General features: G+C 40.7%; 1 protein-coding gene and 1 long non-coding RNA gene across 7 annotated transcripts in view; one reads left to right on the forward strand and one right to left on the reverse strand.

Moving 5' to 3' along the window:
• LOC127045437 (uncharacterized) lies at nt 1-6899 on the forward strand. Its single transcript, XR_007772710.1, has 4 exons — nt 1-120; nt 792-969; nt 2146-2232; nt 6808-6899. It is a non-coding gene; the product is annotated as an uncharacterized LOC127045437 (long non-coding RNA).
• A 2008-nt stretch (nt 6900-8907) lies between these two features.
• SLC45A4 (solute carrier family 45 member 4) overlaps nt 8908-27633 on the reverse strand; it is a 135744-nt gene continuing 117018 nt past the window's right edge. For all 6 annotated transcript variants that reach the window (XM_050940844.1, XM_050940839.1, XM_050940838.1 and 3 more), the window contains 6 exons: nt 17430-17618; nt 14201-14380; nt 11826-12898; nt 11639-11738; nt 10324-10535; nt 8908-9281 (listed from right to left, as the gene is read on the reverse strand). In XM_050940844.1, coding sequence (XP_050796801.1) covers nt 8919-9281; nt 10324-10535; nt 11639-11738; nt 11826-12898; nt 14201-14380; nt 17430-17618 — 2117 coding nt within the window. In that variant the 3' untranslated portion in view covers nt 8908-8918. The remainder of the gene's footprint in view (nt 9282-10323; nt 10536-11638; nt 11739-11825; nt 12899-14200; nt 14381-17429; nt 17619-27633) is intronic.

Below are 27633 nucleotides of genomic sequence, written 5' to 3' on the forward strand. Positions count from 1 at the left end.
GGGTACATGCATAATAGAGCCCTGCAAGAGGAATTAGAAGTGAAGCAGCTTGTTGATGGCTCCATGGGCTTCTGCCTCCTTTCTCTTGAAGCACAGAATGGAGGAAGATGCTCAGCTGAGGTAAATGGAGCTACTATGAGCGTGAGGGTCTTTTCTTTAACCAAGCTGCCTGAGCACATTGCCATGAGAGCAAGGTTACAATCTGTAAGCATATAAATCTAATAGGGTACATTCACAGGCACTACACAGCAGACCAATTGCCAAGGGGCTTAAGACTCATTCTGTGCTAGGTTTTCCTTTCTGTCACACTCCTTACCCCCAAGCACTTCGGTTTTATAGCTTGACTGGTCTCAGATCTCTTCACCCTTTTAACAGTATCTCAGGTTGCAGTTCAGCATGGATGATGAAAATCCTCCATGACTGGGACAGGTTACTTCACTCAACTCATGTTTCTTGCAATCTCTGAGGGCAGAACACGAAAGGTCCTGTGAATGCCAACAGAACACTGCACTCTTCTCTTCATTCCAGAGTGATTGGGGGTGGGGGGGTCTCTTGGCATGAGGGGTTGGCAGCACCACTCGCAGCCCGCAGCATAAAGCCCTGGTAGCCCGATGTTCTGGGAATGTTAGCCTGGACAAAGGGAGTGGTTTTATTAAAGAACAAGAGAGAGACTTACCTTTAAGGGGAGTCTTCTGACGTATTTATAAGAGGATCATTCCAAGTTGGGCAACTTCTGGCTTGCAACAAAGTAAGTTGTCAGCTCAATTAATTGAAATTTTTTTTCCCTTCAGGCACTGCCAACAGGCCTGGCCTGAAGAAGCACACCATGCCGAAGGTCAGATTTATTGCTCTGATAAGTTTTTGCCTATGCCGTAACCCAAGCAGTAGTTTGAACCAACTCCCATGTGGAAGAAAATGTTCTGCAAATCCATGAGCATTCTGTTGGCTGAAGAATACAGCTCTTGGGAGGTGGGTAATACAATTAGGGCCGGTTTGCGCCCAAAAGTGAAGTTGACCCAGATAAGTTTGCTCAAGGGTGTGAAAAATCTATACCCCTCAGTGATGCAGTTAAGGGGACCTAACTCCTAGTAGTGACAGCACTAGGTTGATGGAATACTTCTATTGACCTAAATATGAGAACACCCCTCCAGTCACTGTAGTGAGCCTCTATAATCAAACACTGCAGTGCAACATCAGTGCCACTGGACCGTTTAAAGTACAGACGTAGCTTATTTTAAAACCAACGCTAGGAAACAGGTTATGGGAGTAGACTGGGATAAGACTGAAATGCATCCAGTCTCCAACTAGACAAAGTGAGCTAAACGCGGAGCTGGTGTAACGGGTGCAACTCCATTGACTTCCATGAAATTGCACCTGCTTATACTAGTTGTGAGTTGTCCCCATGAGAAAGGTTTTTATTCTGGACCCTTCGACAGACAAATAGCATTGGAGGTTACAAGTGAGACTATTTACAGAGCTTCATGTTGCAAGTTTGCAAACGTCAGCTGGTAGGGCTAGTCTGATTACTGATGTGTCTGCAGAAGCCTTCAAGCCTCCCTCAGGCTTCAGTCCTCCCAGTTTACCAACAAAACCGAAATGGATGGTCAATTTGAACTTGTTTTTTTGGACAAAGGCAGACTGGTTTCAAAGCCAAGCTGGGCTTGGTTTCCTGCAGATAAAAAAGACTGGATTCAAATGTGCCTCCCAGCAACATGGATCCTGAGTGTATCAGAAATATAGGTAAAGTTAGTGCCTAGTGATAGGTGGATCACTCTGTACCATCTTAGGTAATGAACTATGGATGCAGAACCACAGCCTCTTCACCTGAGCAGACCAGTTTCAAGAGTATGAAGTCTGTAAAAGTGCTAGGAATCAAAGTCACCAATAGCGGTCTCTGAAACATAAGGTACCTCAGCCAGTTCACAGAGACTAATGGGGGTTGGCAGTCAAGCAGACTCCACAAGGCTCAGACTACAAAGTATGGTATGCAACCCAAGCCCAGTACTACCAGTGTCAGACTTGGGTTTTATTATTTCATATACCTGCCATTGAAAATGATAAACAATCTCAAGTGCCTTTTAATGGTTTAGCTACAGAGTTAAGTTTTTGATAACTCAGTAAGTGCCAGCTTCTCATTACACACAGGAATGGTTCAATCCAGAGAAGACCCAAGCCATTCTGTGCTTATGTAGATATACTACATTCCAGGCTGGTTTTGGTGTTTGACAGATGGTATGTTCTAATATTTCTCACTGTGTCATGACAATGTCCCAAATGTTAGTCAAATATGTGAAGGGTGTAACGTGCTTGGAGCACTGTCGAGGCCCGAACTGTAACACTTTGGGTTGTGTAAACATTTAAATACAGTGTAATTAAGACTCAGAAACCTTGAAAGGTTGAGTAATATTATTTTCATTTGCCAGCTGAGGAATGTGAAGAGTGGTTAAATGACTGGCCAGAGATGGCACAGAAAGTTAGTATCAGAGGGCAAGAGTTCTTGGCTCGCTCTTGAAACCAAGTCACGCCTCATTCACTAGTGAGGCGTACTCTCCAGAACTCTTGGCTAAGATATGCACCATACATGCGTTTTCAAGGACAGTACGGCCCTTGTACTCAGGATTCAGACATCACACAAACTTATTTAAATGTTTATTAAGATTGTATTGTAGAACAACGGATTGGAACACAATGCAATGTGGAGTAGAGTATTTCTAAATCCATTTTTTCTATGCATAAATGAAAAATCAAGATTATACAAAAGAGAACAAAGTGCAGAACACAGTAAAAGTTTCTCATGCAATAAAGTTTGATCTTAAAAACAGAAAATAAGCTTAATAGTGTAGAAATAAAAAAAGTATGCTGTCTACTCAAACACATTCATCTGTGACATTGCTTTTCTTTATCCCTTTTTCCTCATAAAACTTAGTATGTGTTTAACACACGCTTATAAACATTGCTAAACTCAGCAAGAGCTATTATACTGCCCCAACTTAATAAGTTGATAAAAAAGTAGTTGTCATATGGCCAGTTCACAATGGAACCAAATATTTTTTCATTATGAGATGCCTATATGCAGCTTTCTATTAATATGAGGCATTTTAAATAAGCTAGTCATTTGGCTACCAAAAGGGTTTGGTGTCCATGTTACATCAGAAAGAAAAATTAGGAATCACCAATTTGTTCAGAGTTATTGCCATCTGGGGTTTGTTCTACTAAATACAACTTGGAAATAATCTGGCACTGATGGGTATAAAAATCGATAAAGCTAATAGTGTTTTAGGGGTACATTCCTAGATCTTTAAATGTGATTTTAAAATTTGAATAAAAGGAGCCAGAGTTCATCAAACATGGACTTGTGTGGTGGGTTCTCTCTTACGGAAGTTTGCACTGGAGGCCTATACGTGTGTATTAGGGTGCAATATTTGCTGGGGAAAAAAATTGTTTGCAGTTGTGTTACATTGACAACAGCTACAGCACCACAAGAAGTCTGTTTACTGCTGGCATCAGAAATGACAGCTCCTGTTGCCATCGGGTTAATCAGGATGCTGTATGATGCAACAGGTTTTCAGTCCCCTGCACATCAGACAAAGCTATTTGTCTCTCCAGGGGTCCAAAGCAACAGTTTGCAGGCTGGAAAGGCCAGGTTAAAAGCAAGACAAATTTGAAGGTTGTTCACGTCTAGAAATTCAAATCCATCTTACAGGAAATTATCTTCAATTTAAGCAGGGCAAAACCAAGCATCTTAATGGCAGTACCTTTCTGCCCTGACTGGCTGAAGTCACGTGTTAGTGACATTGTGAAGAGAGAACGAATTCTTCTCGGATGCTATTTCCCCTTGCTGAAGTGAAAAATCCCTTAGAATAAAAACAGAGTTTAACATTTGAGTTAGTAGATGATGCATTTGCAATATGCTTATTCTGGATGCAACATGAGAAATAGAAAACTCTGGGTAGCTTATCCTTTCAGAATGACCCTTTTCAATGCAAATTTACAAACTTGCAGAGTGGCGGCTTAAGCTCAAGGAGTATCTCTAGCCATAAAAATCACCTTAAGGAAAAATAAAACTTGGTATTTCTTACACAGTCATCAATACCATTCATGTGCAACATTTGGCGTGCATTACATTTATTTGGCCTATCAACAGAAAACAAGGAAAAGACAGCTGCAAATAGAAACAATCGCTCTTCCACAACAGATACTTCAGATGCTTGGAATTTCATGCAGGTGTTCTTGAAACAGGATATATATTTTATAGCTTGCAGCAGATTAAGAAGTGGGGAAAATGGGAAGAACTCAAGTGAAAACACAACATTACTTGGTACAATTCAGGAAGTACCTACAACCACCAAGGATATTTTGGCCCAAACTATATAGTTTGTTACCTAGTTTTACTTCTAGCTCGGTCACTAAACGTTTTAAATTCTCTATATAAACTAGAGGTAAAACTAGGTACTGAACCACAGGATGTCACACAACCAAATCACATTCAATTGCAGTTAGGAAAAATATGGAAATGTTGGAGAAAAATAATCTTGACCATCAAAATAGGTTTCAAGGAGGGAGCCCACCAGCTGTGCTTCTGTTGTCTCCAGCGAAACTATTTAACTTCCTTCTCCTCCCACCTTTTGTAAATTTAGTCTTAACCCAGAGAGCTGCAAATGGGTATTAAGGGCCCAATCCAAGGCCCACTTGAGTGAATGAAAGTCCTTCCATTGACTTCCCTGGGCTTCAGAGCAAGTCCTACATCACCAAAACCCAAGATTAGAAAGATGGATTCTAGTGAGACTTAGCCTTGAATGACCTACTTCCTAATACTGCCACCTCTGCCATGTAGTTATTCAAATGCTCTGGGACAAGAGGAATTCCTCCTAGCATGAGACGCCCCTTGCCCTAGCATCCATGCCTTTTTTTTTTTTTTTTTAATAAAAAAGTTAGCTTTCTGGGGAATGTTTGGCATGTTTCTCAACTGAATCTGTCAGCCAGAATTTCCATAGTGAAAGTCACTCATAACTGTGGCTAGTGATGGGGAAATTGATTCCCAGGAGCAGGAGTCTTAAGTTCAGAGTGTCCCTGCTGGTTAGACTTGAGGTGGGGAATGTTCTACATTTTACAAACAGACCTATCTACAATAGGCCAGCAAGGACACAAGAGATTCAGAGAGTGTTGTAATTTGCACCGGATTTGTTGTTTCTCCTTCAAATACTTCTTTGCACCTTGTTGTGAAAGGCATGCGTCTTTCCTCACCAACAGCTGTCCTGAACTGACTGTTGACAGAGTGTATCAGAGATAAATCAGCTTAAAATTATTTAAAGGTTTATTTTGGTAATAAATCTCCATGCAAATAATTTGAGTAATTGGAAGAAAACATTCCTAAGAAATTATTGCTTCTATTTTTTGAAATCCTTACTGAGCTACTTGGTTTAATATGATTAGACTATGATAAATCAATGCAGCCAGTTCAATTTTATAATTTCCAAAAATGGTTATGTTTAAGCCTCTGACTTTACGCAGCATAATGCTAGACTTGATGCCTAGCAACCGGATATCTCACGCAAAGAGAGACTTTTAACTAATTTAACCTTTTAAGAACATGAACCTAAATCTGTCAAGCGTTATCAAGAAACAAAGATTTTTAATAAGTGGATGTAAAGAGAAACACAGGAAGAATTAAACTACCAAAACGTAAACCTGCTGCAGTATGTATCTTATTTGATAGCATACAGAAGATGAAATGGACTAAGCAGGAATAGTGGCAAACCTCAACACTACTAAGAGTCACAAGGAAGTTAAACAGCTCCCTCAGCTTTTTCCTCCCTTCAAATCCACAACAAGAAATAAGGTGATTACACTTTGATGGGTTTGACTAGTGCAACCTTAAAGTAATCTCTTTGCAGTTGAAGATGAGGGATAGGATGTGTTATCTACCCCAAGGAAAAGCCTGGGCTACAAAGGGAATCTCTCAAAATCAAAGAACTCTAGAATTAAAAACCTCTGATAATCCAAGTCCGAAGCTGAAAAGCATCTTTAATTTAATCAGGTTCCGTAACCAGGCTAGGCTACAGAATGAGATACTTCAGTTACAAGTCTTTGAAGGCCTAAGCAGGGCTACCCAAACATGAAGTATTGCCAGCAGGATGCAAACGTGTTTATACTGAATGATTGTTTCCCTGGGACCTTCGCTTTGCTGCAGCGCAGTAAAACGTTGCTACATTTCCAGTTAGTTTACATTTTAATGGGATAATCTGAACAATCCTTTCCCAGCCCCAAACATGCACATTCTAGTCTCCAATTCTTAGGAAAGAGGCTTGATAAAGGCTGGTCAGCACAAAATTCCATCTGATCTGATTGAAATCCTCTGGAACTGAAATTGCCTCCACCCTGCAATCAAACCTTCACCTCCCTACTTTAGAGGGGTGGGGGAGAGTAAGTGTGCGTGCGCCCAGCTCCAAAAAGCAAAGTTTTATGACCCCCTATTGCTACATAGCAAGAGGCAGCCAACTGCTCTTTCCAAGGCTAAACTGTCACCAGCTGATGATGCCAGTGCACATTTTGGCTCAAGAAAGCGCTAATTTATACAACATCCTGTGAAACATCTGTCGAGAGGAAAAAGGACCAGATTGGTATTACAGATTAAAGTGATAGACAAATCTCACATGCAATGGTAACTTTAAAACTTGTTTCTATGTGTAAGTTACTAAGAACGACTGACTGTGTCCATTTAACAAAGAAGCAGAATCCTTAGAGTATTTTAAAATAAAATATTGACGCCAAACTTTAAAACTGTCTAATTCGGTTTGTATTTCACAGGAATGCCCTTTTATGGTGAAACTGCACTGCAATTCTGTTACACGTGAACCCGACTAGACTATGTACAGAGATGATAAAACTCACTCCAAGCGTTCAGTGAGAAATATTTCTAACTGATTTCTTCAATAAGGTCTTAAATGCTTCAGTAGTATTATTCTCCTGTCTGACCACACAATTCAGAAGTGTTCTAATAAAAAAATATTCACAGGAAACAAAAATCTCTTTTCCTTAACACACTTCAAACAAGAGTCCTATGCAATTCTGTATACGTGGTGGAATTTCATAGCACTCAGTGTAAAGACAGTATATTCACTCCTGTCAGAGACAAGAGTACTGCCTAAAATCCTTCAGCTAAGAAGTAAACATATGATGCCATCAGTAATTTATCAATGACACTGGCAAGACGGAGAGTTAGCTTCAACTACACCAGAATATAGATCTCTTAAATACATGTACAATTCAAGTAATTAAGAACAGCTTGTCATTTTGAAATATATATAAAACTTTGCTTTTGAATGCCTATTGCAGCATGATTCAGACATGCATTCTAAAGTACTGCAATGATTTAATGAATTTGAGGCAGCAGAAATATTACAACAGTGGTCTGGATTTGCCTGATTAAACCTGTGAACTCGCTGTAGTCTCTTCTATTCCATGTGGAAATGAGTAAATAGAGTTACGAACACTTCTTATAAGGAAAGGACCGGAAATTTGGTGGTTTTGTGTATAAAGACACTTTAAAAGGCTGCTGCATCTGAGTTGCGTCTACCCATGGTGTTGGGCATTGCTAGAAATTCAGTTAAGCATTTAAATTAAAAATAGTATCTTTCCTATTGCTCGTCACTGAAAGTTTTTTTGCACTGCAGCTATGTCCTGAATCCAGTATTATACATCAGCTCAATCTAAGAGCTCTAGCATACAACTCCTATGTAGGGACAGGAAGTGCATTACATGCTCCTGGATTGGATTTTAAGGACCAAAGCTCTTTCTGACACAGATTTTTATATAACCAGACTATGGCATAAAGTTATAGAGGTAGGCCTTCGGTTTACCTTGTTGTACTGACACCGACTATACTATTGTGATTCCCAGCCAGAGGGTTAAAGGATCATAAAAGTGCAATCAACAACCTCCTTCCCCTCTAAAGAGAATGCTCACATCATGAAGCCAACTGAATGAAATTCCCTTCTCCGTGGCAGCTTCATCAAAATGAGATGATCAGCTTTAAATACTGAGAGAAAAATCAACCCTAGTAAGTTCCACACACAAAGCTCCCTGCTAAAACTGTCACAGCACGTTCCAATGCCGCTCATTAAATTCTGCACTCACTGCTAAGGCAGCTCACCTTCCCAGCTGCTGTTACTTCCATCAGCAGCTAAACCACACACCCAAGACCATCAATTTCTGACAAGCAGCAGTACTTGGGAACAGACTTGTTGAACGGTTTGAATAAAATAAATGACAGCAGTTCTCTTAAACTTTAGTAAATTGCTTTTTAAAAACAATTGCAAAGAAAAATACTTGGTAGTAATTGCACCCACTAAAACAGGATGAAATCCAAACAAATGTTAAAAAATTGCAGCTGTCAAACCAAATATTGTATCTATAGGAAAGGGGGAAAAGGAAAAAAGGTGTCTATGCATTTGATTCACCTATTACATTAGCAAGATCTGAAATGTTCAGACAAAAAATTAGCAAAGCCTATGGTCAAAATAGCTTTTGTTTTCAATTACAGTCTAAAAATTGCAAGCAACCTTCATTTTTCTAAACTGCTAATTGTATACACTGTGAATCTGTCATGGCATTTTAAAAAACATGCAAGAATGAACAATGTACCTGCAGATTGATAGATTTGAAATCTGTGTGTGTTCTTAATTTAAAAAGTGTTCAGAAGTGACAATTTCTAAATTGTAGAGAAAGCAATCAGAAAGATAGCCATCTGCTCAAACCTATCCTAGGACTACAGAATTTCATCTACGTTTTCATATGAAAGACATTTTTGCTGCAATTTAAGCAAAAAAGTAACTATTGGAGTCAGAATTTTTTCCTTAAGAATGTCCTCATTCATGCACCTGAACTGCTTGGAATGTGTATAAACAACAACGACCAGTTCAAACTATTGACTCGCTTTCCAATTCTGATGAGGCTGCCCCTTTACGTGAGAGCTTTATAGCAGTTGGTTTCTCTGCATCCACACTATTGCTTTCGGTGGTCTTGGGAGGGCTCAGTCCTTTCTGTTCTTCCTTTGGGTCCTCTGTGACGTCAGGATAAATCACCAAAAATGTAGCGGTCAAAAAGCCCAGGAAGGATCCTACTGATGCCACCATTGGAATAACCTGGACTGTGCCTACTAGATCCACCACTCCACCAAGTGCTGAGGCCACCAGGATCTGGGAGATGTAGACCTGGCATGACAGGATAGCACAGTCTATGCCAAATCCTCGCTTTGAGTTCCCAGGGCTGTGGTGAATATACTGAAAGACAAGGAACGTACATTAGAAGTCAGGCATCTAAGCATAAACAGTCTTCCCGAACCACATCCCCTCCTGGACACACCATCTCTACCCGAGAGAGTTTGGGGGGGCGGGGAAGGATGCTGAATGGTTAAACAGGCAACACTGTCGTTTCTGCTTGAAGATTAAATGGTACACAGAGGCAATCAAAATACTACTATCCACACAGCTCCTACTAAGGTCTATCAGCTCACTGGAATCCACTATTCTGGAGTGATAATTCCTGTTTGTTTTGCACCAGACAGGCCATTAATCACTCCCGTTTAAGGGCCTTTGCCATCGCAGTTGGCTCAAAATTAAGTTTTATAAAGGTCATTTTTTAAAATGAATTGACCAGTAGAAACTTCGATATTTTAGACAATGTCAATGAAAACAGATGTGTCCAAGAAGTACTCTTACAGGCTGGAACCCAAACATAGCAGTACTAAGAATCTGAAAGTGAAGTTGACTGCACTTCTGCTGGAAATCAGTCAGGACAATAGAATCTTTGCACTTATGATACCTGGGGTTGTATCTCCAGACTATTATCAGAGCCTCTAACAGGTTTACAATACAGCAGATGGTGCTTAAACGGGACCGCTCGGTAGACAACCTATCCTCCCAATTAAGGAGACAGGTCCTTTAACAAAAAAGGTTCACCAAGATTTAAGACACAACAATGAATAGAAGTGCAATGACTGCATTCATTGCCTCACCTTTTCCCTTTTAATTATTATTTGACCACTCCTTTTTAATTAAAAGGCCTGCGCTCATATTTCATATGCATTTAACCCCTTTTACACCATCACTTAGCAACTTGGCATCAAGCTAATGTGTCCCCACTGAGCTAATTGTGGCCTGATTAAGTAGCAGTCATTGCTATTCACTATCATAATCTTTTCTCCGGGAGATGCCCCAACAATGCATTTTTCCCCAAGTAAGTGGATGTGGCAGATCTATTTTGTCACTCACAATCTAAATAGAGAGGTCCAAGTGAACTGCTGTAATTAAATATTTCACATACCTCTTTAATATCATGGTATTGTCCTAAAAGCGCATAAGGACAGTAGGATATGCTCATAGAGACTATTCCCATAGTGCTGATCATTATCATAGCAACGTACACATTGGGGAACATAGCCATCACTGCAGTTCCAATAGCAAAACCCAGCGTGCCCAGAATGTAGATCACCTTTATACTAAGATCGTAGTTGTCCAGGTATTTTTGTAGTAAAGCTACAGAGAATTAAAAGCAAAAATCGAATACACATTAGTCTTCTGAATTATGTTTTACAATACTCAGTCCTTCAGTCTGACATAACATTTAAGGATTACATGGCACTTTTTATATGTTCAGAGTGTTGAACAAGCACTGATTGATCTTCACCACCTACCTAGGAGGTAGGAACATGTTATCCCCATTTCAAAGAAGGGGGAACAGACACAGGTTAAGTGACTTGCCCAAGGCCACAATTCAAGCCTGTGGCAAAGCTGGGACTAGAATTCAAGTGTTGCAGAATTCCAATTCAGTGGTATCATACCACCACTATATGTGATCAATGGTATTAACTAACATTTTCTGTTAAAGGAAAAAAGTGTCCGTATATTTTGAGCACAGGATAGATTCAGTTCCTAACTCAGAGATATTTACTAAAATACATGCTTTTAAATAATCCAGCCCCAGAGCCAGACTTCCTTTTGTATTTTAGAATAAGACATCTGGCTGGACATGCCTGAATAATGAGATGGTCCCAAGGATATTAAATTGTAATTCACATGTGCATATGCACCCATGTGTGGGCTGCAAAAGGCAGATTTAAAGTAGGTCTAAAACTCTATGTTACAGTATATTTCAAGTGCAAATGGTAGCTCTGAAGTTTATAGAGTGCTTATCTGTCAGAAACTTACACAGATTCATGTCTTAGAATGGAGTATTTAAAGAACAGTCTTTATAAAAAAATTTTACACAAAAGATGAACATTTTTGATAGGTAGTTTTAGTTTTCTGATGGCTGGCTAAAAGTCACAAGTGTCTCAGAAGTGGTTTTAGGTTTTAAACTATTAGAAAGGGGCTGTTCATATGTCTGCATTTGAGGTACTTTGCTATACAGACACTTGAGGAGCCAGCCTGAAGACTCTCATTATAACATGTGAAATGCATTTGCAAGTTCTCATGCCCCTCCCTCAACCTTGCAATAACTGACTGGAAGGTTCACTCTGGAGTCTAGACAAAATTATGTTTTTACTTAGGAAAAAATATTTAACATACTGTCCCAGCAGTATCCCACTCACATGATTAGTGAGAAATACTTCATTGCTTGTCTGCATGGAGTCTCTTACCTGAGCAAACAGCAGCAGTCGCAGCATAAATGACCAAGCCCCTACAGCCCATCTGAACTCCGGCATTGTAGGCATGCAGTTCAGTAGAATTAGAAGGACCCTGCATGAAACAAAGATTTACCAGAGTACAATCAAAACAGAATAATTACAAGCAGTTCTGCGATGGCAACACAGGCTCTTTGCTCACCTTGGGATCCCCTTTAAAGATGACCTGTCCCATGAAATCCGTATAAAACACTGCTTCAGCAATGATGGAAAACCAGGTTAAGAGGTGACAAAGGCAGAGCCTCAGGAGCTCATTGGGCATTTTCAGCATAGACAGCCACAGAAGTCTGACTGTGGTTTCAGTTTCCCCTTCTTCACTCTCAGTGTCTCCACTAGAATTCGTTGTTCCACTCTGATTCCTGTGCCTGTACCTCTGCCGCTGTCTCTTCTGCATGTCATAGATATCATTCATGCTGCGGGAGGACTTGATCAAGACAATGGCATTGGCCCGTCGGAAACGATAGCGGTGAGAACCTATTTTGCCATAGTAGGAGAAAGTGTAAGATGGCTGACGATAGAACATGTGCCTTCGCCTGCGCATGGAGTTTGAAGTACTAGATTGCTTCATGCCAATCCCAGCATGTCCATTGAGGAGATCTTTTGGTAGGGAGCCATTGCCATTTGGGACTCTGGCTTCATTCAAGTGATTATCAAGCAACATCTCCTCTTTTTCATTTTCCCTGAGGAAAGCAGACAGGCGGTTAAATTTGCACTTCAGAAGTTCCTGGCTGGTGCTGAGGGGAGTGTTTGGGTATGAAGGGTCCTGAAAAATGGAGGGCTCAATGTCATGTAGGAAAAGCAGCTCCGATTCAATTTCCAGAGTAGCATCTGGCATGTGCAGAACAGAATCGCTCTTACTCCTTACGATGTCCACCTCAAGGAACTCCATATCAAGGTCCTGCTCTGACTGAACCTCCTCTGGGTACACAGAGGTCCCATAGGGATCTTCCTCGCTAATTACATTCAGTCGATTCAGAGGTGGAAGGCTGCCACTGAGCTTAACACTAGAAAGTGTATCTGCTTCATCTTCAATTCTGTCTTGCTGAGGGTTATACTGCTCTTCTTCAATGCTAAAAAGGTGAAGAGCAACAGAGACAGAGAAAATAATGGCTGCAAAAAAGAAAAGTACTTGTTCTTGAGATTTAAAAAGGTCACCCAAGAAGGTCTGCATCCAGTCCAGCCCTCCTAACATATAGCCAATGGCTCCTCCAAGACCTGAGGAAGGGAAACAAACAAACAGTTACTATTTTGCTGCATGAAAATAAAGAGGTTACATTCAGTTTGATCTCAAACTTAAATTTTTCCTTGAAATACCATCTCATCTATAGCACCCAAAGGTGATCCAGAAATGCACAGAAACAGGAAGTGAGACATGTAGAAGTTTCCACTACTAAGTTTAAGACATTTCTTGTTTCATGGGAAGTATGAGTCTCTTTTTAAGACTGCCGTGAATTATTTTAAGTGGTGGTGCACTGGAATTCTAGATTTCCCAGTTTCAATTTAAAATATATTTCCAGGCTGGAATCAACTCTCAGTCTGGCAACGGGAAGAGGTTCAAGAAATAAAAAGCGGTCAGGCAAATTCTCACAAAATGGAAAAATTTTTAAGTCTACAGCTTTAGATAAAACTCCAAGAGCATATGTGATCGGTTAGTCCAGTGTTATCATGTGATAACAAGCTGATGCAATTGACACAGTACATGATTTCAGTACTGCCCTAAACCCACATATTTCTAATGATGTGGTTCATTTACAACTATGGGAAAACCAGAGAGTTTTAATATTAATGTATTTGAGGGAACTGGTATGTTACCATATATTTTAAATATACACCACACCCAATTCTCCTTTCGGTTATACTGGTGTATGTCCAGATTACTCCAGATTTATCTTAGTGGAATAACTCACTGACAACATCATAATGCTGAAACTTGGGCCAGTTTATTATTTGTCTGTCTTTTCCATTTAGATTGGAAGTACTTTAGGGAAGAGAATGTCTTACTACGTGTTTGCAGAGTACCCGGTGCAACAGGGCCCTAACCTTGACTGAGTCCTCCTCTAAGTGCTTTGGTAATACAAATACAGGCAGTCCTTAACTTTACGACGTTCGACTTACGACAAATAGCACTTACAGCAATTCTGAACTGACACCCTGATGCAACTTATGACCACTGGTTTCGATTTTACAATGCTCGGTCCCGCAATGGAGTGTATTGTGGTTCTGAGTTACAATGCTTCAACTTATGGCGCAATTTACAGAAACCAACTCTGTCGCAAGTCTGAGGACTGCCTGTAATCATATGATGCTTTATCCTGTCTCCACTTGCAAGTATTATTTTGTCATAGCCAAGGTTCACATAAAAAACGTGTCAAGACCCTCCACATTGGGATGGCTACAATGCAGTATGGACACGAGGAGCAAGTTCAGTGAACATCTACAGCTAATCTTTCAGTGAAATGACTTGTCAACTTCATGCAGATACAAAAATTGCAGGAGAGGTGCAAGTTAACTGCATACCAGCTGAAAAGGCATGGATGTTGAGTGCCATGTCTTGTTCTTCACTGTCCACCACATCCAGTAAATAGGCCCGAATTGGCCCCTCTGTTGCATCAGCACAAAAATCCAATACCACGACCCCAAGCACTGTGAGAACTATGCCAATGGGCTGCTTGTCTGGGACATCTCCAATGGCCAGACCTGTGTGGGGGGAAAAAAAAAAAAAAACGGGAAAAAAAAATCTTTCAGCATTTTATCCAAAAGGGGCAAACTGCTCAAAAGCAAGGTTAATCTCCTTAAGAGAAAGGCAACCAACACACTTACTGGAAACATTCCTTTACTGAATAAAATGGCCATTTCAGTTCTTTGGCACAGCTTCTTCCATGGTCTGGGACAGAAGATACGTTTTTACATTTATGAGAAAAACTCTTGAGAAACAAGTGTCCATTTGTTTTAAGCACCTCAGAAAGTATCAGCAACTATCCTTCATTTCTCATACATGTGATCCTCCAAACTCCAAAGGCAGTTTGTGTGACAGGTAGCCAAGGTAGAGAGGTCAGCACCCACAAAATTACGAAACTGGTCAAAATACTGGTTATAAATGCAGTTATACAAGTTTCATTTTTCCCCATTCAATGTTGTAGATTGCACCCTTCAATACAGAGCACTCCTAGATGGTCCTGCCGGTGTAAGCTACACTAGTGGTGCATTCCAAAAGTGGAAATGTGCGGAGGCCACTCAAACAATACCGCAAACTTCTCAAAGGCCTGCAATTGCTTCCGTGTTTTAAAACTAATCCTATGGAACATATTGAGCATGATGCTATTACATGTATCTCTGTTCCCTCAGCAATACTGCAATGCCCCCCTCCCCCCATAGTGACAAAAGGGTAATTAGGGCTGTCAAGCGATTGAAAAATTGCAATTAATCGCACTGTTAAATAATAATACATCTCCCCTCACGTTCTGGAAGACACTTCAGATTCTTAAACCTTGGGTCGAGTCCTGTAACTATCTCACATTGGTACCTTCTTTGCTTTTTGTCAAATCTGCAGCGGAAGTATTCTTAAAATGAAGAAAATGTGCTGAGTCATCATCCGAGATTACTATAACATGGAATATATGGCAGAATGTGGGTAAAACAGAGCAGGAGACATACAATTCTCCCCCAAGGAGTTCAGTCACAAGTTTAACTACTATTTTTTTTTTTTTTTTTTTTTAAATATGAGTGTGTCATCAGCATGGAAGCATATCCTCTGGAATGGTGGCCAAAGCATGAAGGGGCACACATATGTTTAGCATATCTGGCATGTAAATACCTTGCCATGCTAGCTACAAAAGTTGCATGTGAACGCCTGTTCTGACTTTCTGGTGACGTTGTAAATAAGAAGTGGGTAGCATTATCTCCCATCAATGTAAACAAACGTTGTCTTAGCGATTGGCGGAATAAGTAGGACTGAGTGGACTTGTAAGCTCTAATGTTTTACATTGTTTTGGAGTGCAGTTATGCAACAAAAAACCCCAAACATTTGTAAGTTGCACTTTCACGACAAAGATTGCACTACAGTACTTGTAAGAGCTGAATTGAAAAATACTATTTTATCATTTTTACAGTGCAAATATTTATAATCAAAATATAAAGTGAGCAGTGTACACTTGGTACTTGGTATTCTGTGTTGATAAATAGAAATCTATATATTTGAAATTGTAGATAAACATCAAAAATATTTAATACACTTCAACTGGTATTTCATTGCTTAACAGCAAAGAGTCCTGTGGCACCTTATAGACTAACAGACGTTTTGGAGCATGAGCTTTTGTGGGTGAATACCCACTTCGTCGGATGCATTGTTTAACAGTTATTAAAACTGCAATTAATTTTTTAAATTGTGATTTGAGTTAATTGCCTGAGTTAACTGCAATTAAGTAATAATTACTTTAAAAAAAGTGTTCTAAAAGTTTGAGAACACAGACCAGTGATTACATTTTTATTAAATCAATCAATCACTAGAAGATGAAATGTTGCCAAGTAAAAGTTTTAGCTGATGCATTAAGCTGTTAGCCAATATCAACAGATGCAGACCTAAACTAACATACAGAGCTATCTTAAATCAGAATGAGCTTCCTTTTTACCTAGATAAATCTATCAAGGGGCCAGCAGTCAGATGGCTTTCACAAATTTGCAGGGGGAGAAGGAATAGCAGGAGCAGAGAGACAACTAGTGGACAGAGCAACAACCACATCATATATTACCCATTCCTCCAAGCATTAACATTTTCTTGCAGGGACTAAGTCTAAGAAAACTGGTAGAGCAAAGCAATGGAAGTTGCTGATGTCTAATAAGTAGACATGATTTGTTTATTAATAGGAACAGTTTTTACCCCGGGCAAACTGCAGGAAGTTAAAACGTCACATGGCGGGTCAGACAGACTTTGGAAAGGTAAAATGCTGAGCCAGTGTCAAATGCTCAAGTTTGCTTCCTGAAATATTAAGACTTCTGTTAAAAATAGGGCTACATCTACCACACAAATAAGAGCAAAAGAGTTATGGCTCGGTTCCTTGCTATTGTATCAATCCAAAGGTGATGTAAATGTTTGCCCAAATTTACTTGCTGCTGCCAGTCCCATACTAAATTTCACAAAGATTCTCAGATCCTAGATTAAATCTTGTAGTAAACTATGTTCTAAGCAAACAATTTATTTTTAACAACTTTGATGGGGACTCGGGAAAAATTATTTTCCCACATACAGTTTCTGATAAACAAATATTAACAGCGTTCTGGACATTTTCAATACCAGGACTAAGAAAAGAACAAGAAAAAGTGAAAAGATAATTTTTGAAATAATGCTGGAAACAGGATGTGTTGCCAGATATGCATTAAAGGGAAAATGGATCACAACAGGAAACGTTTCCCTGTGAACAGGTTGCTACAGTTTTCCCATGTCAAGAACTGGCCGAATTCATCTTAGCGTCTGCAAATATGCTGGCAACCACTATTAATGACTAGGTATTAACAGTTACAGCTAGGCTTGCAACACATCTACTCTAGTATTTAGCACAGTACTGTAATTTTTGAAAGAGAACAAACAAACAAAGTTTGGGATAGTTCACGTTAGAAATCTCAAGACTATCAATTTAGTACTAAACATCACATAAATTAATCAACCGCACATCATCTGTTTCTTATATAAATATTTTAGATCCAAGACTGTAGCAAAAAGAGGAATGCAGGTGATTTCCCCATTATTTACCTATAACAGAGCCATTAAGGAAAAGTGCAACACCAAAGAGGACACCAACGCAGAGAGCAAGAATAAAAGGCCGCCGGCGGCCCCAGCTCAGCGTGCAGCGGTCACTAGCCGAACCTATGAGTGGAGTGAAGATCAGGCCCAGGATGGGGCTAAGGAACCAAGTGAGGCTGTAGTATTGCTCAGGAAGACCTAAAACAAAGACAAAGAGGGTTCACAGATTACATGTTGGGCAATGAACATTTTAGACCTAACAGGACTGTCTCTGTTTATGAAAGGTACAATACATGAACAACAATACGTCTGTCTCTAGTAGTCACTCTCCTGAATGCACAACTGCATTAGATTCCCTAACAGGCAGAAAACTCACAGGAATTAGACAAGTTATAGTTTCAATTTAAACCACATGCAGCATGAAGATTACAGTTACCATATCTGAATGGCTGAAAATAAAAGGTTATAAAATGAGTAGCATTATTTAGGAGTCAGTGGGGAGATTTGACCCTGTAGGGAGAGTAAAATAGAGGAGCCCGTGTTTAGCAGGACAGTTTTGGGACTTTACTTGTACATGGATATATAAAAACAGTGAGCCTTCTGACATTCTTGAAGAATTACCTGTAGGCCACTGCATCTGGTATTTCCCCTTCTTGCAGAACGATTGAGGCAAAACTATTAATAACCAACTGATGCAAGTCTGAGAAAAGCAACATTCAGAGCTAATAAAGTATTTGAAAATTGGACTTAATAAATATCTTAACATGTTAAAATGAAACCAGTGCCCTACTCATTGCTGTGCTTATAATTTTGTACCAAAGTGTACTCCGGATAAAACTGAACAATGGATAAAAAGTAATTATTTGCTAGCCCTCAGAATGGATAAATAGGTTGCTCCTCTCTAAAACCAAAAGGGTTGTTTGTTTTGCCTCCCCCCTACCCCCAAAAAGAAGATTATTGAGTTCTGTGTTCAGGACTGAGGGGGGAAGTGAAATGGGTTTAATGGGAAAAAGCTAGTGCAAGTGATGAACAACATCTGGAGAAAGACAAGTGAACAGAAGGAAGGAGACCCAAAAAACCCAAACACACACACACACACACACACACACACCAACCACACAAAGGGGAAAAAAGCCTGCTATCCACATTTAGTGTGAGTAATGCTGTCCTGCAGCCTACAGATGTCTGGAGTGCTTCAGAGCAGGTGTTACTCTTACTGAATGTACGTTCAGAAGTGTTTTCCCTCTTTAATACAGCACTACCTCATATACCCTTTTGACACAATTTACAATAAAGCAATATGGGCAAAACAGTTCATTGTTTATTGTCTAAGTAGCACAGAGCCTAAAATGCCAATATTCTAATGCTAAAGAAAAATACTTACAATTCAAAACCGTAAGTAGTGATCACAACTGTTTGATCTTTACCACTGAGGCCAAGCTGCACTTCATGTTTTCATCCTGTGAATATTAGTTATCAAGTGGGATGATGACAATAATTCAGAAAAACCCATATGGTAGTTCAGGAAAGTCTAGTCTCATTGCTATTTAAAGTACTATCAAGTCTTGACTAACATGACGACTTGTTCTATGAGAACTTGGTTTCCCAAGATAGCAGGAAACAGTATGTGGTACAGTAAATAAGCTATATAGACCGAATTTAGTTGTTGCTTACTAAAGAAGAAGATTTCATCCTAAAGGCTCTGAATGATCTTCTGAAGCTAAGAACCTCTGTGTGATGGGACCAGCTTTTGCCAACTGTAACAAGTTCACAAATACAGCTGCTTAGCCCAATATTGGGCTATTAAGTTCATCAGACCACACTCTGAGCTTTGTCAGGACTTCTGCTACTAGTGGAAAGGCATACAGAAGCCTTCTTCCTGGTGGATGGAGCAGGTACTCTTTAATAGCCCTTTCTTGGTTGGAGCTGAAGACCAGCAGCACCCTGTTCAACTGACTGGCAGAGATCCACCTCCAACATCCTCCACTAGAAGAGGATCTAGTCTCTCCTTGATGTAGATCCCACTCATAGGGCTTAAGTTAGCTTGCAGTTGTGTTCTCCTTCCCTGCTAGCTATGAGATAACTACCAGTGGCCTATGGGACAAAGCTCAGAGAGACGTGCCAAGGGAACTACAAATAGATGGGGCTGTGAGACCAAGTGTTCACACCATGGCTCAGGCTACCACCTGCTGGCTCCTGCTTAGCTTTTCTGACAGGCTGATGAAGTCTTGGATATTGGTCAGGGGCGGGAAGGCTTTGAGTTGGTGCTCCCTTCTAGGTGTAGTGCAAGATCTTGTGGGACATGTGACGTTCACCTCCCAGCTTTCAGGGACAATTAAAAGTTAACAGCTTTGATCTTGGCTTTCTGCATTCTCTGCTCAGACTACAGCTCTAGCTTGCATCTGTACCAGCCAGCTCCCCTCACTGAGCCTATTCCTGGCAGAGCACTGCACAAAGTCAGCAGGCAGGGGTGCACTCGCACAGGAGTAGGTCTTCGGATACAGTCCTGCCTGAGGGCCAGCCTCTGCTTGCATACTGATTTTATACCAGTGTTCATTCTTTTGGCTTCACTATTTTACTCTAGTATGAGAGCAGAATCTGGCTCTGGATGTTTAACATGTACCAGGCCAGACCATATAAGATGTTAACACTTATGCATGCCTCATCTATTGCACAGGCTGGAGGAAGTTTAAATGCAGAAACCAAGCTCAGGAGGAAGAAATTCTTCAGCACAACAATATACGAAGCTCAAAGCCAGACAGGTTTTTAAGTCACTTATGGTTGGATGACTTTTTGCACCCACTACATACCTGCAAGACATAAGAGAAGGAAACGCCCAGCACTGTTTACTCCCTAGAAATCCCCTTTCGTCAGGTTAGCCCTGCATCAGTGGTTCACGCCATGTGATGCAGCTTGTTATAACAAGTACTACCTTAAAAGACATCCAGTAATTACAGTTTCATTAACATAACTGGTCTGTGCAGAAGTCACCATAACATGAAACAAGTCAAATGCCACAAACCTTTTCAACATGTGTATGCTGGGAAGAGTTTAAATTTTGAGCTTCAAAACTGGGTAATTTTTGTTTTGGGACATTTATTGACATCTGAGCTCAACTCAGAAAGGCTTAATCTATTTAAGCCAAGGGCGGCGTTGCATGCTAACCATACACTTTCAAATAAACACAGCTGAAGACACCCAAAGCTAGCAAAAGTTTCAATTACTTACATTGACAATATCAATCTATTTGAAGTCAAAGAAATGTACGAGACATGTAGGTGCAACAGTACATAAAAATTCAGAGACTTTCCTCTGGTATTCCATCCTTCAGTTAAGAGAAAGAAACTTGATACGGCATTAGCTTGTATATCAATCTTTAATCTGATTTGAACCGATCACTCAGGTACAAAGTGAAAACCCACTTTTAAACCTTTTCTGTCTGTTGCAATAGAATTTTCACTTCTCTAAATTCTACAGACGGGGAGTGAAGTTACATGCTTTGAAGCAAGGTTAATGAATTGCAAAGAAAGGTTACTGAACTGTTGCACAAGCGTCACAAGATTTTTTTTTTTTTTAAAACTGATTTTATTGCTAGCATTACTTCTTTCTGTTTACTACTTGCAAGGTCAGCTGGTTTCTCGACATTATGTAAAATCAAAGAATAGTCAAAAATCAGGCTAAGACAAATCGCTGTGATGAAAGTTTACAGCAGGAGTCAGCAACCTTTGGCACACGGCTCGGCAGGGTAAGCACCCTGGCGGGTCGAGCCAGTTTATCTGCTGCGTCGGCAGGTTTGGCTGGCCGCGGTTCACTGTCCCAGGCCAATGGGGGCGGTGGGAAGCGGCGCAGGCTGAGGGATGTGCTGGCCGCGGCTTCCTACCACCCCCATTGGCCTGGGAAAGTGAACCGTGGCCAGTGGGAGCCACGATTGGCTGAAGCTGCTGACATGGTAGATAAACTTACCCTGGCGAGCTGCGTGCCAGAAGTTGCCGACCCCTGGTTTACAGTCTGTTACCAAAAGCTAGGCTCCTAAATCCACATATAAGAGGCACTGAACACTTTAATTTGCAATAGTTTCAGAAGGGGCTCTGTACTTCTGTGGGGAAAAATAAGCCATTTAGACACCTAAGGTAAATATGGTTTGAGATGTCCAACTTTGAAAGTTTTCAGCAAACTACTTTTTAGTAGCCAGAATATTCTTCTTTAGAAATGTATTATAAAGGCTTGTGCAAAACTTGAGCCAAAAGAGAAAAAAAATTAAGTACAACTCCTCCTGTTTTTCTGCAGAGCTGTCAAGACACCTTGAATGGGTCAGAGGTAACTTTGTAGAGATGGCTTCTACAGTGATTTGACCATTATACATTCGTTTGATGGTCGGAAGAAGGAAAACCTTTGACATCTGAGTATAGGCTGCAGCTGCACCTTAACTTGTCTGACTAACACTACCACTCTCTGCCATTGCAGTTCAGCTGCCACATGTGAACCTTGCATTCACCCTGCTGTTTGCAGGTCAGAAGTTTGCAACACACCCCTCTTCCCACCAAGATTCACAGTGGACAGAGAAAGGCATGTCTGGCTTCTCCAAACATTGAAAGTATGCCTACACTGGGAGGGCGCCTCCCAGACTGGACTGACAGGGTGGTGTTGGCAGGGCTCACGTTAGTGTATTAAATTTAGCAACATGGACTTTGCAGCTTGGGCTCTCAAGCATGCAGAGGGAAGGGATGGGTTTGGGAGCCCGAGCTCCAGCGTCACAGCAACGTCCTATGATATTTAGCAAGTTAGTGCAAGTCCCACAAACACGAAAGACTGTTGCCCCAGGCTGTGAGGCTCAATCCCAGGTGTAGTATATACATAGCTTGCTAATTCAGTGTTCGTAATTGCAACAAGCCTCAGCAGTGAGACTTCAAGACATCCCTCCTAGATGTTCATAAAGCCCAGACTATCTGCATGCCTAAGGGATTTTATTTTTTGAGGAACAGAGAGGAACAGAGTTGGGAGAGCGGAGTACTTTCAAAAATAGCATCTTGGTCACTCCAGTAGTGCCAGGTTTTGTATAGCAATAGGCATTTTATATTACAGACAAAAGGCCAAAAGACACTTTTGGAGCAGTTCCTGACAAGAGTCTGTTTCTGCTTCTATCCTGGCATATGAGTTACTAATACAGTCTGTCACAGTATTTTCATGTACACACACACACACACACACACACACACACACGAATTTGAAAGGATGAAGCTGAAGCGCCCCAAAATGTTAGGTGCTTCTTACAAAATATGGTTCCTACCCAAGAGATGTGTCACATTTAGACACTGCAAAGTGAAGCTCAAACACATCACAGAGGGGGTAAGAAGGGTGAAAACAATATTACATATACTTATGAAGGCACATGTGCATTCCCATAGTTTCATTTTTTGCATTCTTCCCTCCCCTTTACAGGCAGGATTTAAATAAGGTGATGGAGATAGCATGTTGAACATGTCCAGCCAGAAGGAGAGATGAGGAGGGAGTACCTTCTTGGTCAGTGCCAAAAACTAAAATCCCCTGCTGTGTTGTGCTGGGGAATATTCATTACCACCATCTAGTTGTAAAAAAGGCAGCCAGGTGGTATTTTAAAAGTGAATTTCATTCACGTGGAATGTGTCAGATTATTAGCCCTGTAGATTCCAGTTCTCTACACTCAGAACAGGTACACCAAGGGAGACATTTTGACTGAAGTTGGAATGAACTAATCTTTTATTGTGTGGTACTCATCTATTCCCATCCAGTCACACTGATCCTTTCACCTGAGTCTCGCTAAGGTGGCAATTTCTGTCAATTGCTTTATTCAGCTGGTAACTGGACTATAATAAGTTCGTGACTGAGCCTAGATGGGCCAAATGAGCTATCAATAAGCATTTTTAGTCCAATGAAGCTTGAACTGGGGAACTTAGAGGTGAAAGCACCTGCATCCTATTACCAATCCCATGAGCTGTCTGGTGCTGTCCCTTTATTGTAATCCTTTTGCCTGCAATTTTCCACTATTGTGTTTGTCCTGTCAGGGAATAGGATCCAAACGTTGTTTTGTGACCATTAACAGTCATGCACTGAGCTAGGCAACACCTGTAATTGTTTTTGATTTTTCTGTTGACCCCTGGGGGTGGGGGGTGAAGTAATTCAAGTACTGTTATTTAGCAGCCAGCGAGAAAACACAAATATTGAACAGGAAAAAAATACCCTGGATAAACAAGCTCTAGTACTGGCCCCATGAGCTGACTTTGTGGAGAAGGTTAGAAGTCCCAAACAACTCAATGAAAAACAATTTCTATTAGCAGCTACCACTGCCACTGAGACCCTTGCAACGTGGCATTTCCCAGCAAGCTATAAACAAACAGGACACTGGCTTCTAGTAAATAAGTTTTTGTTTTTTCCCCAGACAAAAAAAAAAGCCCAACAATAGTGGGACCAGCACGGCTCCTGGTTCACAGGAAATGCTTACTGTGTCACCACTAGTCTGAGGGCTGTATGAGGTCACGAGTTGCATGGAAGAAAGACTAAGTCACATGCAGCAGTTTCTATTCAAAACTTCTTTCTGATAAAGTTCTGGGTGGGGGTGGGGGAGGGTGAATTGTTCCTTGCAAGTATAAAACAAAAAGATCTGACATGGGAATAGGAATTTAGCTTCTGTTTTCATTTGTCAAATTATCACCTAGGTCAGGGGTCGGCAACCTTTCAGCAGTGCAGAGTGTCTTCATTTATTCACTAATTTAAGGTTTCATGTGCCAGTAATACATTTTAACAAAGTCTCTTTCTATAAGTCTATAATATATAACTAAACTATTGTTGTATGTAAAGTAAATAAGGTTTTTAAATGTTTAAGACACTTAATTTAAAATTAAATTAAAATGCAGAGCTCCCAGACCAGTGGCCAGGACCTGGGCAGTGTGAGTGCCACTGAAAATCAGCTCGCGTACTGCCTTTAGCACACGTGCCATAGGTTGCCTACCCCTGACCTAGAGATTTGCTTGTATTCTTGAGAACCAAAAATCAGAACCAAAGAGAAATAGACAAGTATATGTGCACATAACAAAAAGCCATTGTGTTTTGCAAATACTATGCATTCTGCACTTCTGTCCTTTAATTAAAACACTGAATTTTTCTCAATATTGGTAACAATCCTTTACCTAGTTAAGTTTTCCAGATTACGTGTTACAGATGTTGTATTTTGTTATTGTAACAAACAGTACTAGGACAAGATCAATAAATATTTGTTATAATCTCACCAAAAAAATATTTTTCAAGAGCCTGTAAATAAGTGTAAAACTCCCAATGTCTGCACATATTCTCATTAGAAGAGAATTTTATAGAGCAGTGTCAGCTTTGTTAAATTTCTTCCTCTTTCAGGGGGCTTGTATAAAGAATGGGGCTTCTGAGAGAAGAATGCACTTTTAAAGAAAGGTTTTTATATTCCTTCCCTTAGCATTCAAAATTATTTGCCTAATTCAAAGTTGCCACTCATTCATTATTTCCCCAAAGAAATGGAGGAACATGGAGGCTGCCAGAAGATTGCATGCTGACTCTGGTGAGCATTAATTTTCCCTATGAACCTCTATCAGAAACATTAAACAGACTATACCTCTCTACTCTTCAGACGAAGCTTCCTTGTAACATTCCTGCAAATCAGACGGTTCAATCTCAGAAGGTTGAGGGCTCAAAATAGACTCTGACCTACCTAGCAGGTTTCCCTCACTTGGGGTAGTCATCTCCCGTGGTCTGCTACTCCTGATGTCCTCAGGGGAGGGATGCGGTCCTGTTCCCACCTCTCCTGGACACTTCAGAGGTTGTCTTCCCCATTATTCACTCCAGATTCCTTTCTATTCCTCTCTAATTCTCCTATCAAGTCTGTTCTCTTAATCCCTCACCCCCAATGACAGTCCCACTTATCTGATTCATTCTGCGTTACTCTACTGGCATGTCCCACAACGGATTCTCCCTTCTCTCCATGAAGGGAGCTGCTCCATGTCTGAAAAATCACTTTGGTCTGTGAACATGACATCACTATTAGCCACAAGAGGACTGGCTTGGAGCCAGGCAGAGGGCATAGCATTCTTCAGGCAGCCTATCACCCTTTCTACTCGGAGATCTCTACTGAGGTGAGGCTGACTGGTCTATAGTTCGCCACATTCTCATTCTCTTTTTTTAAAAATGGGCACCATATTTGCCTTTTTCCAATCATCCGGGACCTTCCTCAAGCACCATGAGTTTTCAAAGATGGCCTATGGCTCTGCAGTCACATCAGCCAACTCCCTCAGCACCCTATGATGCATTAGATCTGGACCCATGGACTTGTGCATGTCCAGCCCCCAATCAGCAAAGACTCTGAAATCTGTAGCTCTGACAGTAATAATCAGTTTGCACCCTGGTGCCTAATAAGCTGAAAAAGACTAGAAATAAAATTTAATTCAACCCTCTAGCTTGTTAAACCAGTAGTGATTGACAAGTGCCTTTTGACCTTTCAGCAAGAGGATCTAAAGAACATTAACTCCAGATACAAAACACTTTAAACAAGAATCCCTGAAAGCTGACAGACCTTCCCCTCATCTGAGAGCTGTAGGTTGTATGCTCCATGAAAAATACAAGTTACACCTAACCAGCCCCTCAAGATTAAGTGCATAACCTAGGCCTAACTATCCCTAGAAGGCACAGGAGACTGTGTGTTACGGATAGTTCAGAAAAGCTACAGATACACAAGGACTTAAAGGTCACATACAAGAGTACAAGGAGTATGCAGTGCACATTGATTTATAACTGCTAGGCTGCACTTATGTTTTGGTGAATGCAGCAGTCAGTAAGTTACTTTTCTGCACTGTAATCTCTCTCTCTCTCGTAAGGGATGGAATTAAAATGCATAAGCTGTGCATGATGCCCCACTTATACTCCACATGCGTTATGTAAGACTGCAGTATTTAGCCATTCTGTCTCACTGCAAGATTAGACAATTACAATGACGTGTTGCCTGCAGATATGCAGCATCCCAGTTTACCCAAAGCTCAACAGTGTTTGTCACAATTTCACATTTAGAAACAGGAATATTTCAGTTAAGGATATAATTTAATTTGTCTAGTTTATAATTTAAAAGCTTACGATACTGCCCAATAATATGAACTCTTATTTACAAGATATCTTTTTTGCTGCATTGATTAACATTGTCTCTGAATAGGATTGTACACTTTTCATTGGAGAAAATTTTAAAGTCAAGTCATTGCTGCAATACAGCTACTGTTTTGCATTAAGGACTTTAAACTGTATGCAACTAGAAATACTAAATTTACTTGAGAGGTCAAATTAGATCATCAGTGAAGAACGGAAGCCAATGATTGCTCGTCAGGTTAGAAGGTTTAGGAAACTAGTGCAGACCACTGAGGACACTGCTTGCAGCTTTTAGGTTTGACAAAGCCTCTCCAATTTGATTCTGAATGGTCTTTTAAGAATATGAGTAGGCACCACCTGGGATCTTCAGTTAGAGGAAGTATTCATTTTTTAGTTAAGTATAACAACACTCTCTCACATTTTACAGAGTGTCTTCCTTTCCAAAGGCTCCCCAAATTTGTAAGCTGCACACATAACGGAATAACTTTAACACTAACGCAGACACTGTTTGAATGGATGGCAACAACCAAGCATAGAAGGAAGTGGGGGTAGAGTGAAGGGGATATTTTGGCCAAGGACATCAGGGGAAAACTAATCCTATGAAGACATCTCACTGCAGGGCAATTATGATCTCCCCCGCCGCCCCCAACAGACCCATGCGCAAAGCCAGGACAAATCTGACTGTTTTGGGAGGATGAGGACAAATAAGATTCCAATCTCAACATGACATACAACTACTTGCTTCCTGCCAAGCAAGCTACTCGCTTGCACTTAGGGCTTGGCTACACTAGAGAGTTGCAGCGCTGGTGGTGGGTTTACAGTGCTGCAACTTAGTAACTATCCACACCTGCAAGGCACATCCAGCGCTGCAATTCCCTGGCTGCAGCACTGGCTGTACACCTGGTCTGCTTGGGGTGTAACGATTGCAGCGCTGGTGATGCAGCGTTGCTCATCAAGTGTGGTCACCAAAAGCGCTGTTATTGGCCTCCAGGGTATTAGGAGGTATCCCAGAATGCCTGCTCACAACAAACCAGAAGAATGGCTGAACTCCGAGCTCCCCCGAGCTGCTTATCTAAGAAACAAA

Source organism: Gopherus flavomarginatus, chromosome 2 (assembly GCF_025201925.1).
Source record: "Gopherus flavomarginatus isolate rGopFla2 chromosome 2, rGopFla2.mat.asm, whole genome shotgun sequence".
NCBI lineage: Eukaryota > Metazoa > Chordata > Testudines > Testudinidae > Gopherus > Gopherus flavomarginatus.